Source organism: Equus przewalskii, chromosome 21 (assembly GCF_037783145.1).
Source record: "Equus przewalskii isolate Varuska chromosome 21, EquPr2, whole genome shotgun sequence".
NCBI lineage: Eukaryota > Metazoa > Chordata > Mammalia > Perissodactyla > Equidae > Equus > Equus przewalskii.
Window position 1 is genome coordinate 13730585 of NC_091851.1, and position 17242 is coordinate 13747826.

General features: G+C 37.0%; 1 protein-coding gene across 7 annotated transcripts in view; it reads right to left on the bottom strand.

Moving 5' to 3' along the window:
- The window catches only part of ANKEF1 (ankyrin repeat and EF-hand domain containing 1), an 89937-nt gene that overhangs the window by 37132 nt on the left and 35563 nt on the right, over positions 1–17242 (bottom strand). For 5 of the 7 annotated variants that reach the window (XM_070588830.1, XM_008533977.2, XM_070588829.1 and 2 more), the window contains exons 2-7: positions 13806–14196; positions 8560–8759; positions 7666–7815; positions 6099–6222; positions 1650–2472; positions 3–229 (exon numbers count right to left, since the gene is read on the bottom strand). In XM_070588830.1, the coding sequence (XP_070444931.1) occupies positions 3–229; positions 1650–2472; positions 6099–6222; positions 7666–7815; positions 8560–8759; positions 13806–14151 (1870 nt within the window). In that variant the 5' untranslated portion in view covers positions 14152–14196. The remainder of the gene's footprint in view (positions 1–2; positions 230–1649; positions 2473–6098; positions 6223–7665; positions 7816–8559; positions 8760–13805; positions 14197–17242) is intronic. The other 2 variants (XM_070588832.1, XM_070588831.1) reach the window with 1 other exon arrangement.

Here is a 17242-nt window from a genome sequence, read left to right on the forward strand (position 1 = left end):
ACCTCTTCTATTTTCCAGCTGGAATTTAGCACCAATATCAAGTAAGTATTTTACAGTATCCAGTCTACAGCTCTCGATGGCTCTAGTCAAAGGAGTTGAGTTGTTGATGGAAGGTGCATCTACTACTGCTCCAGCTTTAACAAGAAGCTCAACAATATCTTGTTGGCCTGCATGGCATGCAAAATGAAGTGGAGTCCACAGAAAATTATCTGTTGCGTTAACGTTAGCCCTACAAAAGAAGATAGACGTAAAGCTAAAAATATGAGTTGTTCCAAGCACTGGAGGGTAAAATGCTAAGTAAGATTTCATATAGTCTTATCAAGTTCTTCAACTGTAAACCAAGGAAGCTGAGAGTAAAGTTAAACTCTATGCCGTAATTTTTGTTCTGCGTTATCTGACAGTCTTAACTTCCTTTGTGTATATACACATTTTGTTTAGTTTTAAAGGGCACTTAGAGCCTCGGGGTTGCAATTTTTGCAAAGGTTAAAATCAAGGAAAATTATAGAACTGGATCCAATGAAGACAAAAGCTGTCAGAAAATATAAACGTTATATTATTCCATTTTCTGTCTAGTTTCTCTGCATGTGATGAATTTTAAAATGCACCTCCATTATTAAAATTCTAAGCATTATAATGTATTGTTTAAAATTTTAGTCCTTTTTAGCAATTCACTGTCCAAAAGTTCAAATTCTCATTAGTTGCTTTATACTCCCTCTCGATAATATACAAATTTGAGTCCCTCTTTGACATTAAACATAGCAATAATAATAATGATAATACCTTTTATCAAGTATGCATTACTGTGCTTCTAAGTGTTTTACATATTTTAACTCATTTAATCTTCAACAAATTCTGTGAACTGAGTCCCCATTAGAGCCCCGTTATAAAAATGAGAACACTGAGGCACAGAAAGGTTAAGAAACATACCCCAGATTATTCAGCAAGGGTAGAAGAAGGAATTACACTGAGTAACTGCTTTAGATTAAAAAATTAAATAAAAATGTCATGCTTTGATATTTTAAAGATATTTACAAATGATCCAAGGAAAAGACCACTCCCTCTGGAGGAAGGAATGAAACACATCCGTAGTCATTATGGCCACTATCCCACTTGTTTAAACTTGTTGGGATCCCCACACACAAAAAAAGAGGCAGCTCAAAAAGCAACTCCATGTAAAATGAGTGAGTTCTGGAGATCTGCTACGATTACAGTTAACAATACTGTACACTTAAAATGTGGTAAGAGAGTAGATCTTATGTTATCTGTTCTTGCTACAATAAGAAAATATTTAAATTTAAAATAAAATAAAAAGTGACTCCACACCATCGAGGTAAAGCTGTGAGATCAAGTTAAATTGTCTCTGAAGGCCAGTGATACCCCATCAGAAGGCCTCTTCTACCCCTACAGTCAAAACTCCTTTGCCTTCCCTTTGTGCATTATTGTTACAGGCAAACTATCTTTGTGTACACACTCCTATGCACCCGTTAGCCTGGTCTCCATATACGAGCTATCTGTATTCTAGATTTAGGACTGAAGCGCTTTCTTATGCTACTAAGATCCTGGAGTTGACTGTATCTTAACCTTCCTTTTACTTCCTGGAAATGAGAAGAGGCATCAAAATTTAAACCTCACTCGACCAAAAAACATACCCTTTTTCAAGAAGAAACTTGACCGCATCGATGTTTCCGCTGGCACAGGCAGTCATCAGTGGTGTTTTGTAATAATTATCCTTCATATCCACAGGTATTCCTGATTCAAATGCCTTTTTCAGAGAAGCCAGGTCTCCTGCCTTGGTGATAAAATTAATGTTTGAATATACCTTCCCTGGATCGTCTATGTACCAAGCAGAGTCATCCTGAATGGGATGTTCTGGCGGACGGTCTTGATTAAACCGATTGCAATCAGTTACATTCTTGTAGGTTTCAATCATGTAAAACGGTGGCCCACCGTCACTCCGGCGTGGAAAGACATGATCAGGGATGACGCAGATTGGGAGAGGTAAAACAAACTTGCCTTTCTTCATCTTTTTGCCCATCCCTTTTCTCTTTTTCTTAGGCCCATAGGATCCCAAGACATAAGCCTTGCTTAAGAATCTGGTTCCTTTAAAGAACTCATCAATGTTAACCCCTCCTCCCCGAACTTTTTCATGAAGTTGAGCTATGACAGCCAGCTGTTCGGAGGTCACAAATTCTTGCCTCTCCTCCAGCGCGGTCACAAAGTCATCCTTGCTGACTGTCCCATCGCCCCTGTCCACAAACGAAAAGGTTTCCCGAAGGAAAGTTTCATGTTCTATTGACCAGTCGTGAAGTCTAAGTGCCCAGAGTGGATTAGGGTTTTTAGCTCCTGGCCGAGCCAGTTTGTTGGCGATTCGCTCCACCCTCCGTATTTCTTTGCTGGCTGCTTTGAAGCCGCCTTCCTTAGCCAGGTTCTTAGGCGTTTTATGATCTAAATTCTTCCATTTCAAGTCACATCCTAAAACACGAAGCATCATTATTATGAATGGTGCCGAAGCATCTGCATGGCTCTACAAATGACATTCATGCAACTTTTTTCTTAATTTACAGGGATTAGTCAAGTTTGTTCCCAAACTATTCATAGAGATGAGTATATTTAGCTATTATAATTACAAAATTAAGCTGCAATTTTTTTCTTTCTGTGAGGTTCACTTTGGTGAATTCTGAGGGAGACATGTTTTCAATTTACATTTTCTCTTCCCAGAGGATTAGACAGTAATCGCTGTAGATACTGGAAACAAATATTATATTGGGATACTTGCTAAGGAGACTTCATGCCAAGCAGGAAAAGAGTAAGAGTGACGTTTGAATTTGGAAAGAAGCTGAATTCAGACAGCTTACATAGGACCTTAGGAACTCAGAATGCTGAACACCACCTGTTTCTTTTTGAAGATTATGATTGTAAATCTGTGTACAATCTTAAACTAGATTTTATCCGTATTCTCTATGAAATCAATGCAATTTATATTGATCTGCTGTTTGGTGGTAAGGTCATGTGAACAAGCTAATAGAGGAAAAAGTAATTTATTCATCAAATCTGAAAAGATTCTAGTATTCTATTTGCACAAGTTAAGCATTAAAACTCATTTTCCTTCTTGGTCCCTTACATAAAATGATGAGACCAACATTACATGTAAGCATTCTTCAAATAAATAAACTTTTCTGAATGCATCAGGAAGTCCACTTAGTGCTATGGGGAAGGCTGTATTGTCTATAATGTGTCTTGAGACATTAAAAATCTATTATGTGTATATATAAATCAGACAATGAAGAAGCTCTTTCTAGTGTTTTGCATCTAGAAGAAGGCTGTTCCGTTGCTTTCCAACATTATGTAATCAAAAAAGATTGGTACCCAATTAGCGTCTCTAGGAACCAACACGGATAGGCAGCTGCATGCAAAAAGAAAACGTGCCCTCCAACACCTTCTAGTTTTATTCCTTGTCAAAAAGAAAATTAATCACCAATGCTTTTTGAGATTAATATTTCCTTTGGTATTGTCAAAAATTAAAATTTTATCTAAGGCTGGTAAGTTTACTAGTGATAAAAAAAACCTCAAAAACAATATTGGGACAATAAAGATTTAAAATTTCTATATTGGACAGTTTTAAGAACAGTGACTTAAATACTGTATGATCTCACTCATAAATAGAAGATAAAAACAACAACAAACAAACACATAGAGACAGAGATTGGATTGGTGGTTGCCAGAGGGGCAGGGGGAAGGGAGGAGAGCCAAAGGGGTAACTAGGCACATGTGTGTGGTGATGGACGGTAATTAGTCTTTGGGTGGTGAATATGATGTAATCTACACAGAAATCGAAATATAATGATGTACATCTGAAATTTATATAATGTTATGAAGCAATGTTACCTCAATAAAAAAATAAAAAGAACAGTGACTTACTGGGAAGGGGACATTGAGACTGAACTCAATAGTATAATTCCACAGCGCAGTAATTCCATAGTAACTCCACGCATGTTGTTTTTACTGAGCTTTTTTGCTCATTCAGGGTGTCTGGGGTTTTATCGACAATTTCCTGAGCCACTCCTTCTATATTCATGCCAGCAGAAGGATCAGAGTTTAAAGCTGCTAATTTATCTTGCCCTCTTCCATTTTCCTCCTAGTTAGAAACCTTTATGTAGATAAAAGACTCCAACATTCCAGCTTAAAGATCTGAAGGCATTTTTCCTCCCCTTTTGACTTGGGACTTTTTGTCTCCTCTTTTACAATTAGTAAATAAAGACCCATTTATTCCCTCTGTGACTGATGTTTCTCTGTGGTTGAGATACTCCACTTTCAGCTGGCTGGTGCTGTAGAACTCCAGCAGCCAGAGGCCCATGAGAAGGAGAACTCTCCGTGGGGCACCTCAGGAGAACTACGCCAAACCCCCTCCTCTGCCCCTGGATGTGGCACTCTACACTGCTCACAGGGACTCGTAAATAGCTCCAGCGACAGGACTAGGAGCAAAAGGGGCATAATGAGAAAAGTCTTTACATTGAAGTATAGAAGAGACGAAACCCAGGGAGTTTACTTAGAAATGAGCATCTCATTCCTAATGGTTTCTTGCTGCTCCAATTGCCTTAAATCTAAGATTCTAAGTGTGGAGCTGTGACTGATAACTGCTATGGAAATGAGTCATCCACATAGGATCTGGTGAAGTGGTTGCACTTCCAAACACATGACAGAACTCAGAACATTTTCAGACATTTGTTTTAGAAACACAGTCTATTCTTAGGATTCTGACAGGAAGATGAATCTTTTCTGCACCATTGGGTAAGGCCTTCGGCATGGCCCACACTGGCCCTTTGCTTCTCAAACTGCTTTCTATGAGTTTCTCCCAGGAGTACATACATGATAGAGTATATGTTTAGTGATGTTTGTCCCAATAACAAAGCATTCAACATGTTAAAGTTGAAGAAGCTGTCTCAATCTGGGCAGATCTTTAGTTTTTAGAAATGCACAATGTTAAAAAAGTAATGTCAGATAAACTGATAGTCATAGATTTGAAAACAAGACTGATGAGACAGTTTATGAGGACAAAAATTGCATTTGACATATTTTCCTTCCTTGTTAAAAGTGTTTAATATTTTAGGGTGATGGGGAAGGAGTATGAGCTCTGTATAAGTTCATAAAAAGTAAAAGTGGATCAGTTATTACACTATTAGTTATGCAGGCACGTTACTTAGAATATTAGTGGTTACAGTATAGGCTCTCTAGGTTCTAGTAACTTCTAAAATTCTGTGCCTGTGTAGAGCACAGAAAAACAAAAACACTTTCTCTGTTCTATTACAGTCATTGGACTTAAGTTTTTGCCTATTTCTCATAAACTGGAAAAAAAAAAAACCCCACTACCGTAAAGTTCAGTAGGATGCACTTCCATCTATGAGTTAAAAACTTTTAATGTACATTCAATTAGCATGTAATTAACACCAAACTGATCCATATCTTTAAGCTTAATTACTTAATATTATCATTTTAAGGAATACGTTAAGCTATACATAACCTAGTTTATATTTCTAAATTAATAAAGTTACCTAAAAGCTATAGGAAAATCTAAAATAATAAGTATTACTTATATTTCAAATTTTCCATTAAAAATTTCATTTTATTTCATGTTTATCCTCAAAATATTTTCCCCATAATTTCAAATTATCCAGAAAAGTTATCGTTGCCCTTGACACAATAGAATAGTTTAAAAAATAAAATAATTAAGAATCCAGACTAAAAGACATGGATTCCAGCATTTGTCCTTTTTTAGATTGATGTTCACATTTTTAAAAGAAGGAGTTTAGTAACTATGAGCATTTTAATAATTGCCTGACTCATGAAAAATAATCTGTAGATTCTTAACAATAACCTAAAATTATTTGGGAAAATGGGTTTTCATCACTTTTAAGATCAGATTTATGATTTAACAGAAGGTAAAGTAAGAAAAAATTTCAATTTTCTTTCTACATATTTGAGTGAGGTTGGGCTATTGAAACAGATAAGCAACTGACAAGTAACGGGCCCAAATTCTTCACTCATCTACAACACAGGTAAATCAGAAACACTTTCAGCATAAAATTGCTAAACAATTTTACCTCGTTGAGCTATATATTTACAGCAATCTGCAAAACCACCCATGGCAGCATAATGAAGTGGTGTGTTCCCATTCATTGCAATCAGCCCCACGTCTCCATTGTAGGCAAAAAGAAGCTTCAGTATCTGCAAAATAAATAGTGGATATGTAGAGGAATAGGAATGTGCATTTACTGAATGAAGACTGGCACCTAGACCTGTGCTCTCCAATGCATTACATGTTAGTGACATGTGGCTATTTAAAATTAAATTGAAATGAATTAAATAGAAAACGAATTTTAAAAATTCAGTTTGTGGGCCAGCCCCAGTGGCCCAGTGGTTAAGTTTAGCACAATCCGCTTTGGCGGCCCAGGTTTGGTTCCCAGGTGTGGACCTATACCACTTGTCTGTCAGTGGCCATGCTGTGGCAGTGGCTCACATACCAAAAACAAAAGGAGGAAGGTTAGCAGGAGATGTTAGCTCAGGGTGAATCTTCCTCAGGAAAAAAAAAATCCAGTTCCTTAATTTCACTAGCCATATTTAAAATACTTAAAAGCCACATGCGGCTACTGTTTTGTACTGTATTGTACAGCACAGATATAGGACGTTTCCATCATTGCCAAAATTTCTATCAAACACATTGATCTAGAGTATAGAAAACTCAATACTCAGCTGGGCACTACCATTTTGGTAAATGTAGGCAATCTGAGAAGGCATCTGACTACGGCAAACATTATCCAGGGAGCAAATTCTTTACCAAATGTGACTTCTATTGTGATCTATGCTTTTATTGCAGGGAAGAGACTTAATGACAAACATAAGGATAACTATGTTAAAACTCAGAGAAAACTGAGTAAACAAATGTTAGATATAATTCAGAATTTTTAAAAATTGGATAGCAGTGGCCCAGTGGTTAAGTTCAGCATGCTCTGCTTTGGCAGTCTGGGTTTGGTTCCCCTGCATGGACCTACACAACTCATCTGTCAGTGGCCATGCTGTGGCAGCCGCTCACATACAAAAAGAGGCAGATTGGCAACAGATGAGTGAATCTTCCTCAGCAAATAAAAATAGGATAGCTTTGCTTCCTATTTTGTTTCTAAATGTCACTGTACCTATGAGATATCCTTTGCCATGTCCAGATAATCAGAATACTTAGAGTTTAAAATTAAGATGAGTCATTAGATGCACACAGACATTAGGGAGATAAGAGTATGTTGATATTGTTCTCTTGTTCTCCCCACAATTAGATTAGACCATATTTTGAAGATTCAAGCATGCAATGGAGGCATAAAATAGAGTAATCTCCGTTGGCAAAACTTTTAAATTGTTGTAGTTAAGAATACAGAAAAACATTATTAGTAATATTAAATGAATAAATTAGCAAGCAGACTAAACTTAATAAAGAGCCAGAATATGTTTTTAAAAAATAATATTTTGTATAAAGCATAATTTTAGAATTATTAAGGGAAATCAAGATGGTAACTGAGAAAAAATTCTCCCTTAGTGTAACCTACATGCTATTTTAAAATTTGGAGGCAAAGGAGAGAACATTTTTAGCAACAAATTTTAAAGCAAAGAGCAGGTTATTACATCAAGAAAGCCTCCTTTGGCAGCAAAATGTGCAGCGTGATGTCTGTCGTTGTCAAATGCATTCACTTCACCTCCTCTTTCCAATATCCCTCGGACTAGCTCCACCACTCCCTCTCTCGACGCTTCCATTAAAGCCGTGCGACCTGTGGACTGGATAGGAAACAGATGAGATGCTATTGTACCGGCCGCATTAAATAACATATTCAGTGTAAATATGGTGTAAACCCACTTGGCCTTATAGTCGCACTACATGTTTAGCTCTCTACATTTTTAAAGGTTTTGTATAACAAATAAGAAAAATGAAGCCAGTACAATGGGTCAGTCTTCAAAATGTAAAATTCTAAAATCAGAGTCCGGGTCACCCCAGATGTCCCTGTGAAAAAGTCATGCTACAAAATGCATCTCTTGCAAAGAAAGTAGGACAAAAAGGGAGAAAAGAGGTTAAAGTATATGCTAAAATTAGGTTATAGGTGTTTTGTAATGAGAAGAAAATCTACTTTTATTGTCTGGAAATGACAATTAAAAGAAAACTCAGTAAAATTAGCCAAATGAGGAGAGGGAGAAAAATAGATAAGGGAAACAGCAGAACTACATATTTTCTCTCCAAGAAGATGAATTTTTATTAGGCATCAGTGATATCTTTTTTTATTTCCTACAATGATCTTTTAATATTATACATAATAAATACCAATTTTCCAAACATAATTAGGAAATAGACTGTAGAGTCATGGCAATATAAAGATAATGAAAGTATATCATCCTAAAGCATTCTGAGTAGAAATGAACAGTCTATATGCTAACAGGACAATTTCACTATATTTAAATGCAAAAATTACACTAATAAGACTCTATAATTGAAAAAAGGAATGTTTACAATCACAGGAATAGTCATACCGAGTTGATAGCATTTGGATTGGCTCCTCTTTCCAAAAGTGTCAGGCACACTTCTTTAACATCATGTGCTTCTTCACAGGCTCTGAGGAATATTGGCTTTCCTTCATAGGTGGAATTATTGACGTCTGCACCATGTTCCAGGGCAATCAATGCACAGCGATAATGCCGCTTAGTAGGTAAAATGCAGTAAAACAAAATACCTGCAGAAAAATAGAATCCCCAAAAGGTACTTAATAGTCTCTAAATATTTGAATCAAATAAAAGGGAAAAAAATAATTCTAAAGCCCATAAATTAGCCAGTTGAAGGTGGTGGGCATCTCTGCCTTGGTTGTCCCTCTGAAACCAGCTGAAACACCAAGATAAGGAAACAACAACAAAAGTTTAACTTCTGATAAAGTAGAAAACAGTCACAAACAAATGTGATAGGACCCAGTTTGGGGAAGAATATGAGCGCTGATGTGTGAGTCCCTGCCGACCCTGGGTGTTTGCAGTCTTGCAGTCTACACCCCAAGTGTTCCTTCTTGGAATGTTCAGGGCAGAGTGTGCTAAAGGGCTCCTGGTGGGTCCCTGGGCCCCCTCTGAAACTGCAGAGTGGCAAAGGAGCTGGTACTGAATGATGCAGTGGGCAGATGGGCCATGTTTATAAGAAGCAGGCTGTCAGTATAGTAGCAGTGAGAAGAAAAACTGTATGGCAAGTGGCTCTACATTTTAGCAAATCATTTTGCTCCACCAAAGAGAGGAAAATGCTAAATCCCCACACCCAGCACCTACGACATACAGACTCTCAATATAATCCATGTCAAAAACGTACTACAGATCAGGGGTATCATTATAATCCTGGGGTAGAGTGTTGGTAAGAAAGTCAGGTAAGCAACAGTCATACTCCAAACTGACTTTGTAATGATCTCACTCTACAAGGAGGCTTCATTCAAAGAGGAACAATAACCAATGAGAAACCAGCACGTGACCTATGAAAAAAAGATACTGAAAGAAAGGAAAGGAACCTGATAATGAAAGCTGGGGAAAAAGTATATACTAGAAACGCTGTACCATGTGAAAATTATTGACTGACTCACTTCCATGATAGCAAAGAAATGAAATAAAACTTTTTCTAAAACAAAAGTGCAAAGATAGACCAAGACCTAAAAGAAGGACATTTAGAAGAGAAACAGAATGAAAAGATGAAATCTAGCCAGCAGAACTTAGGGAAGAAATGGTAGACAAAAATAAAACCACTGAAGAAATGAAAGTCAAATTGGAAGCTGGAAAAGGGAGAGAGACATTGCTGAAACCATGGTCAGGAACATGGAGAAAAACTTGAAAGAACTAAGAAAAATGTAATTGAGAGGATGCAAGGGTTTAAATTGTCTAGAGAGGCAAAGAATATTTAACACGTATGTAATTGGTATTCAATAATAAAAGACCAAATGGAACAGAAAAAATATGAAAGAGATAAGAGAAGAAAACTTTCTTGAAGTAAAAACTCAAACCTGAAGATTGAAAGAGCATCCTGGGTCCCAGGAAAAATTGATTAAGATCAATCAACAAGACCTCACTAGGTAAAGAAAGTGTCCCGTAAGCATCCAGGTAAAAATTCAAGTCATCTATAAAAAGGAACAGTCGCGTTGGCCTTGAGACTTTGCCATAGCAACATTCAATGCTAGAAAATAACTAAAGGACCTCTATGATGTCACATGGGAAAGAAAATAGGGAATTTTTATACTTATCAAACTGTTGTTCATATATAAAAGCAGCAGACATGCAAGTTTAAGGATGCAAAACATCAGAAGATACACGCCCAACGGAGTGAGCTAAACTACTCAATGACAAAAACCAGTCTATTAGGAGATCAATAGAGAACATGAGACTAAAAGACCAGTGATAGATGCTGACTCCCTTCCACTGGCGAACCAAAGCTAAATCACCTTAGGAATTCTAGATACAGAAAAGAATATTGTTCATAATCATGCAGAAATCATAGTGTAATTTAACAAAAACTTGGAAGGAAAGAGAGAGAGTATAAGCATTTGATTTTGTCATCTTTTACCATGGGAGTTTGAGATATTATTGAATGAAAATAAAGAGATTAAGGGACAGATGTTTAATATTTAAAGGTATAAAAGGAATCACTGAAAGAACTAAGATGATTATAATTCATTAAAATTGGGTGCTGGAAGGGAGAAAAAAGAGGTGAGAGGTAGAGTTATAGTACTAATCTCATCTCTCATAGTAAAATATCAATAAATACTGTGCAAGGTGCTAATTCAATATGTATTTGTAAAACTATCAAGTTAACCATTAAAAGAACTAAAAACAACTCTCATCACAAGAAAAAAAATTCTGTAACTATGTATGGTGACAGATGTTAACTAGACTTATTGTGGTGACCACTTCACAGTATATACAAATATCGAATCATTATGCTGTACACCGGAAACTAATATAACATTGCATGTAAATTACACCTAAATAAATAATAAAAATAAATACACTATTATTCCAACAATGACAACAAAAGAGCTAAGAACAGACCATTAATTTTAGAAAATACAACTAGAAGGAAAATAAATGCAGGGCAAAATAAAACAAACAACATATGGACCATATAGGAAAACATTTTTACACACTTTTAAAATATATTTTTTATGTATTTTATAAACATTATTTATAAATATATATTTATATAATATATTATATTATAAAATTTATATATTTATAAATATTATATATTTATATATGACTATATATTATATATATATAGTCAAAATCGAAATATATTTCCTATAAACGAATCTAAAATAGGGTTACTGGGAACAGTTAAAAATAGAAAGATAGTCAAGGACGTGGTTGAAAACAGAAAAGACAGAGCAAGTCATAGGAGGTAAAAGTGGACCAAAGCAACAGCAAACAACACCACAATCCAGAAAACAATACCAGGTGAGGTCAATCCATTACAAAGGCCCTAAGGCACTCACTTATCAAATGGGTATTTTAGATGTGTACAACTCATGCAGTTAAACTCACAAAGTCTGTCCGGGCCGACTATTTAAGCCATAAAGAACATGAATCAACAGTCCAAAACTAAAGCGAAACGAAAGAGAAAAAAAAATTGTGTCATATATAATAGAACTGGCCCGCTGCATTTAGGACTAGGTGTGCATTCCTACAAATGATAGAACAGTGGAGCGGGTAATTGTAAGGAGCTCTTCTAGCTTAACCCTTAAAGAGAGTAGTTCCAGGCACCGTAATTAATTCCCTAGGACAACATACAAGAAGGAGTTTATTGGCTTAGAGCTTTACCTTCTCCACATTCTGCAAAATAGTTCAAAGACAAAGGGCCGTTTAGGCCTAGAGTGTGTCTCATATCCTTCTAAAGATCCAGCAAGTATTTTAACCGCTTAAATGTTTGCTTGTCCTTTAGAAACAATGCGCAGTGAGCCAAACATCACTGGAAAATAGGATGTTAATGGCAGAAAGATTACTGTAGAACAATCAAAGCAGGTTGGCAAATGGCACCTGAACTGAGGGATGTGCAAGGTGAGCCAGGTTCAACGATGTGGGGAAGACGAGGCGCTCTGTGCAACGGGTGTACCATGGGCTACACAGCATCAAGGCTGTGGGGGGCAGTACTAACAAGTTATGTGTGAAACAAGATTTTCTATCTGTTTCAAGTTTTGTTTTACATTTTTACTTCTTCTTGTGTGATTTGTCAGATTGTTTTCTCATACATCCATCTTCCAGAACCTTGAAAGATCTAATATTAATTTGAATGAGGACAGATATTAACTATATGGCTGTTACATTTGCTACAAATATTCACTTGGCCTTGTTTCCAATTTTACCTTGATTGTTTAGTTTTAATTTTACAATTTTAGATTTTTATGCTATAAAATTTCTCAATTTGTTTTCTTTGTATTTATATGTCTGTTTCAAACTCAAGACAGTCAACTTTTCTCCATTATAGTGTTTTCCACAGTATATTCCATAAAACTCCAGGTATATAAGATGCTATAAGAAAAAACTATTTCTTGCTCAAATAAATATGGAAAATGTTACTGTCTTTGGTCCGTCTGACAAATGTGAAATAAACATGTCTAAATTTGTTACATCTAATGTTTCTCTAATGAATTTGACAGTATAACCAATTTGGCATGTAGCATTTATCAACATCCCAGTGATTCAGTGGTCCATGGAACACACTTTGGGAAATATTCTGTATTCTATAGAGCTTTGAGAGGCTTCTGTTTTGTTCAAGACTTAAGATTTTAAAACACATTTGATCCTGAACGCATCTGAAGTTTATTTGTTATGTGGTGCCACTAAGTAATTAAATAATTGTTCCTTTTCTTCGTCCGCTCCTCCTGTTTTAAGCAAATCACTTATCAAATACCAAGTTCAGTGAGAGTTGCAAAAGCAAATTGCAGAAAACATTAATATTATAAAATGGGATTCATTTCTCCAATGTGGGGCTGGTGTTAATGGCTTTGTACTTGAAATGACTCTTTGAGACAACTGATTAACTCTACCAATTTATATTAAGCCTGGTGGTAATTTTCTCAGTGATTTTTATGAGGCTGTGTCAACTCCTGCTGGAACTTTAAGTTATTTGGGCAAGAAGCTCCCAGGCCTGGTCTTAAAATGAGATTAGAGAGGAGAACAAAGTACGGCCATTTCATCTGAATAGTCAGGGAAATGCCACGTCTCAAGTTTGAAGTCATATTCCTAAATACATTTAAAAATGACCCTAGAAAGTTGAAGTTTATGTCCAAATCCACCTAGTCCTTCAAGTTTCCAAATGCAATGCCTTTCTTTATTAGACTGTTCTTGAGAAGGGACAAAATCCTTTTTGAATCCTAAGTCTAGTATTACTCGAGGTTCTAAAATGTAGAAAAGAATAAGGAATGCTCTTCTTCATCTTGATTTTATATTTTATAATAAATGATTATGATTATGGTAATATCCATGTGTTTGATGCTGAAAATTCTCCACATTTGGAAAAAAAACAGATTAATCTAATTTTCTTTTTAAATGAGGAAGTTCTCAGAACTAGTTTCCCTAAGACATACTTGTACTGTTTTCAAATTATGGGGAGACAGTGTGCTTCGGTACAGGAGGAGAATCTAGTCTTTCACTTAAAACCATGAGTAATTCACTTCTGAAGTTGGAAAGCAAAAAAGTCCATTTTATTGATTTCTGGCTGAATTGTAGTGAATTGTGTCTCCTGGGTAGGATGTGGGGATTTTTACCTTTTCCTTCATTGTCAACTATAGTCATATCAGCCTTCGCCTTGGCTAGTATTTCCATGGACAACTCATGGCCCAGCTCTGCCGCCCTCATTGTCGGAGTACAGCCCATCCGGTCTTGCACATCAGGGTGAGCACCAAGGTCAAGGAGAAAGCTGACCATATCAATGTCATTGGAAACCGAGGCTAAGTGCAGAGCACTGTGTCCATTGACGGGTTCTGTGAAATTGATTAGTTCAGGGTACCCAAGCCTGGTCAGCTTCTCTATCTGCATCTTGTCTTTGTTCCGAACACACTGAAGAACTTTGTAGATCTGCAAATTCTCAAGTCTCTTATCTGCTAAGGCCATACTTGACCAGCTTCTCGAAAACGCTTTTCTGGACCAAAACAAAAACTACAGCAGCGAAAGACAAAAACAAAAACTCAAAGTTAATTTTGTCATCTTCACTTTAATTAAATGACAACAATATTTTATGCCTTCCCTAAGAGGCTGTTTCTTAAGAAATATTATTACCATAAATTATTGCAACGGATTTCATGAAAATAGAAATTACATATAAATACAAAACTATTCAGCTAGCATCAAGTTAAAATATTTCAAAACAAACCTTCCATCATAATGAATGCTAGCCTTGCTATGCAGTTTTCTTGTTATCTCATTTAATTTTCCCTGCCCAACACAACCTTCCCATTTCCCTATGAAGAAGGTGAGGCTAAGTAAATTGCCAAGGTAAGGATTTATGCTCTCCGCTACATGGTTGTACCAGCATGTCCCCCACAATGTAGAGACCATACAAGCTTTAGTAGTCAAAAAATGTTATAAGAGTATTTTGAGATGCTCATTATAAACAGGCATCTACTCTGCTTTGTGAGATACCAAAAATGAGATGCATGATTCCCGCATCACCTTATGTAGGAATGAGGTAGGTAAATGGTTGAGAGACAACTGTTAAGTTTTCATAAATAATCCCATTGTTAAATTGTGACGAGCATTCTACTATGTAATTTTATCTCCTTTTATTATTTATGAAAAACCAATCTTTGGAATTGAGTAGTAGGCCATGTTAGGTATGCTCAGCCTGCTAGACTTCATTTTATTCTGGGAAAAGAATACAATTATCACATAGGGAATCCATTCCACGCAGTACCGTGGTACTATCCAAGGTCAAATCACTGCTACAGATGCTAACTTTCTCATTGCTTCCACAACAGCTCCCTATAATCCATTCTCTATTCAGTCCCCAGAAAAATCTTTTAAATATGTAGATCGGATAAGATTGGACAAACTTCCACCCCCAATATTTTGGATGGAACTGTCTCTTCTATCCCCTGTGATAGGAATGGGTCTGAGTCCTAGGCTGAGCCTGTTTGAGTGGGCACTCCCTCCAGTACAGTGAATGTCTCAAGCATATGCTCAGAACAGACATTAGCCAGTCAGCGTCCTACGGGACCCTTCTGCCAGAACTATTTGGAAAGACCACTCTTTCTGCCGAAGCTGTTAAGCAGTAGGTGCAAGGTTGTGGCTGCAGGCAGCCATCTTGGCTGTCACAGAGAGAGGGTGTGTTTGAGACTGAGGCTGACAGCAGAAGTGGCACTGGGGACTTAGTTGTGCCAGAATTCGCCTACACCCTAATGTGCAGGGTTGCGAGAGTAAATATATCCTTTCCCCCAACCTTAACTTAGCATAAGCTAATTAGCTGAGTTTCTGTTATTCACAATGAAAAGATTCCACATTACTACAAAATCTGAAACTGCACCATCTTTTCCTCACCACAAACCTGCTCCGTCACCTCTGTTCTCTGTGGCAGTAAGTTGACTGTTGACCACTCTCTCCTTCTTTAGATGTATATATCTCTCTAGGCAACCATAACATCTCCACTGCCTCTTTGCCTCCTAGCTCACTGCCCACTGCTCAGGCTCCTGGGCTGGCTCCCCCTCTTCTGTCAAAAGCTAATTATTGCAGTGCTCATGGCTAGGCCCTCGGGACCCTTTCTCTATTCCCTCACACTCTCCTGGTGATCTCATCACATCTCAGGACCTTCATTTCAATTTGCAGTTTCTGATTGTTCACTCTTGAGTTTATACAGCCATCTCTGACTCTCCCCAGAGTTCCAAAGTTATATATCTACTTGTCAACTCTCCATTCCCCCTTGGACATCTAATAGGCATCTAAAATGTAACATGCTCAGAGAAGAACTCGTGATATCATCCTGACCTTCTCCAGTTCTCCCCATTTCCAATAATGGCATCACCATCCATCCACCTACTCAGATTAAAATACTAAGAGTTACTCTTCATTCTTTCTTTCTCGCACAGATCCCCTCCTCTTTAAGTCCATCAGCAAATCCCATCAACTGCCTCCAGTATAAACTGGAGGGACATCAACTGACATCAACTCCCAATGGTCCTATCCTAGGACAAAACATTGGTACCGCCTTTTAATTTGTCTCAGTGCTTTCACAACGGCCCCCTATAGTCCATTCTCTGAGCAGTAAATCTTTCAAAAAGGTAGATCAGATGAGATCAGGCTAGCTTTCACACACATCTCCAACATTTTAGTATAAATATTCTTAAATGTAAAAAAAGTTGAACACCCATATATCTACCACTGAGATCCTTGCTTTATCACATATCTACCCATTAACCCAATTTATTTTTTGATCCATTTCAAAGTAAACTGCAGACATCCTCCAGCATACATATCCTTAACTGGAGTTCAATAGATGTTTATAACTATAAACTAATAGCTTATATTTCTCTTTTTGGTCTTTTGAGTATATAATGAAATGTGCAAGTATTAAGTGTAACATTCCATGAGCTTTGACAAATGCACTTGTGTAATCCAAACCTCTATCAAGATAAAGAACATTACCTTCACCCAGGAAAGCTGCCTCCACACTATCTTTTAAAAGCATTGCAAGAACTTTCCATTGTGATCAGAATAAATCCAAATTCTTCATGATGGTCTCCTAGGCACCCCTCCCCTACCCCCGACCTCACCTCCCCATTATCCCTTGATTTAGTGATTTCCAGCTACACTGGCCTTCTTTCTGTTTATGGAATGAAAGCTCAACCCTGCCTTTGGAAGTTCACCCTTCTTGCTTCCTCTGCCTGGGGTGCTCTTTGCTCAGAATTTCCATTGGTCAGTGCTTCTCACCATTCAAATTGCTGTCACCGTGTTACTACACCCCTCTGTTTTATTTTCTTCATAGCTCTTACTGTCTGAAAGCATTTTATATAGATACATAGATAAATTCAATTTATGTATGTCTCCCCCACTAGAATATAGTCTTCATGGAATAGAAGCTTCATATTACAAGGGCCATTATTTCTCCATCACCCAGAACCTGACTCATATGAGGTATTCGATAAATGCTTGCTCAATAAATGATGACTACAGGTTAAAGGAATTAAGGAGTGGAAGGAAAGAAAACACGCAG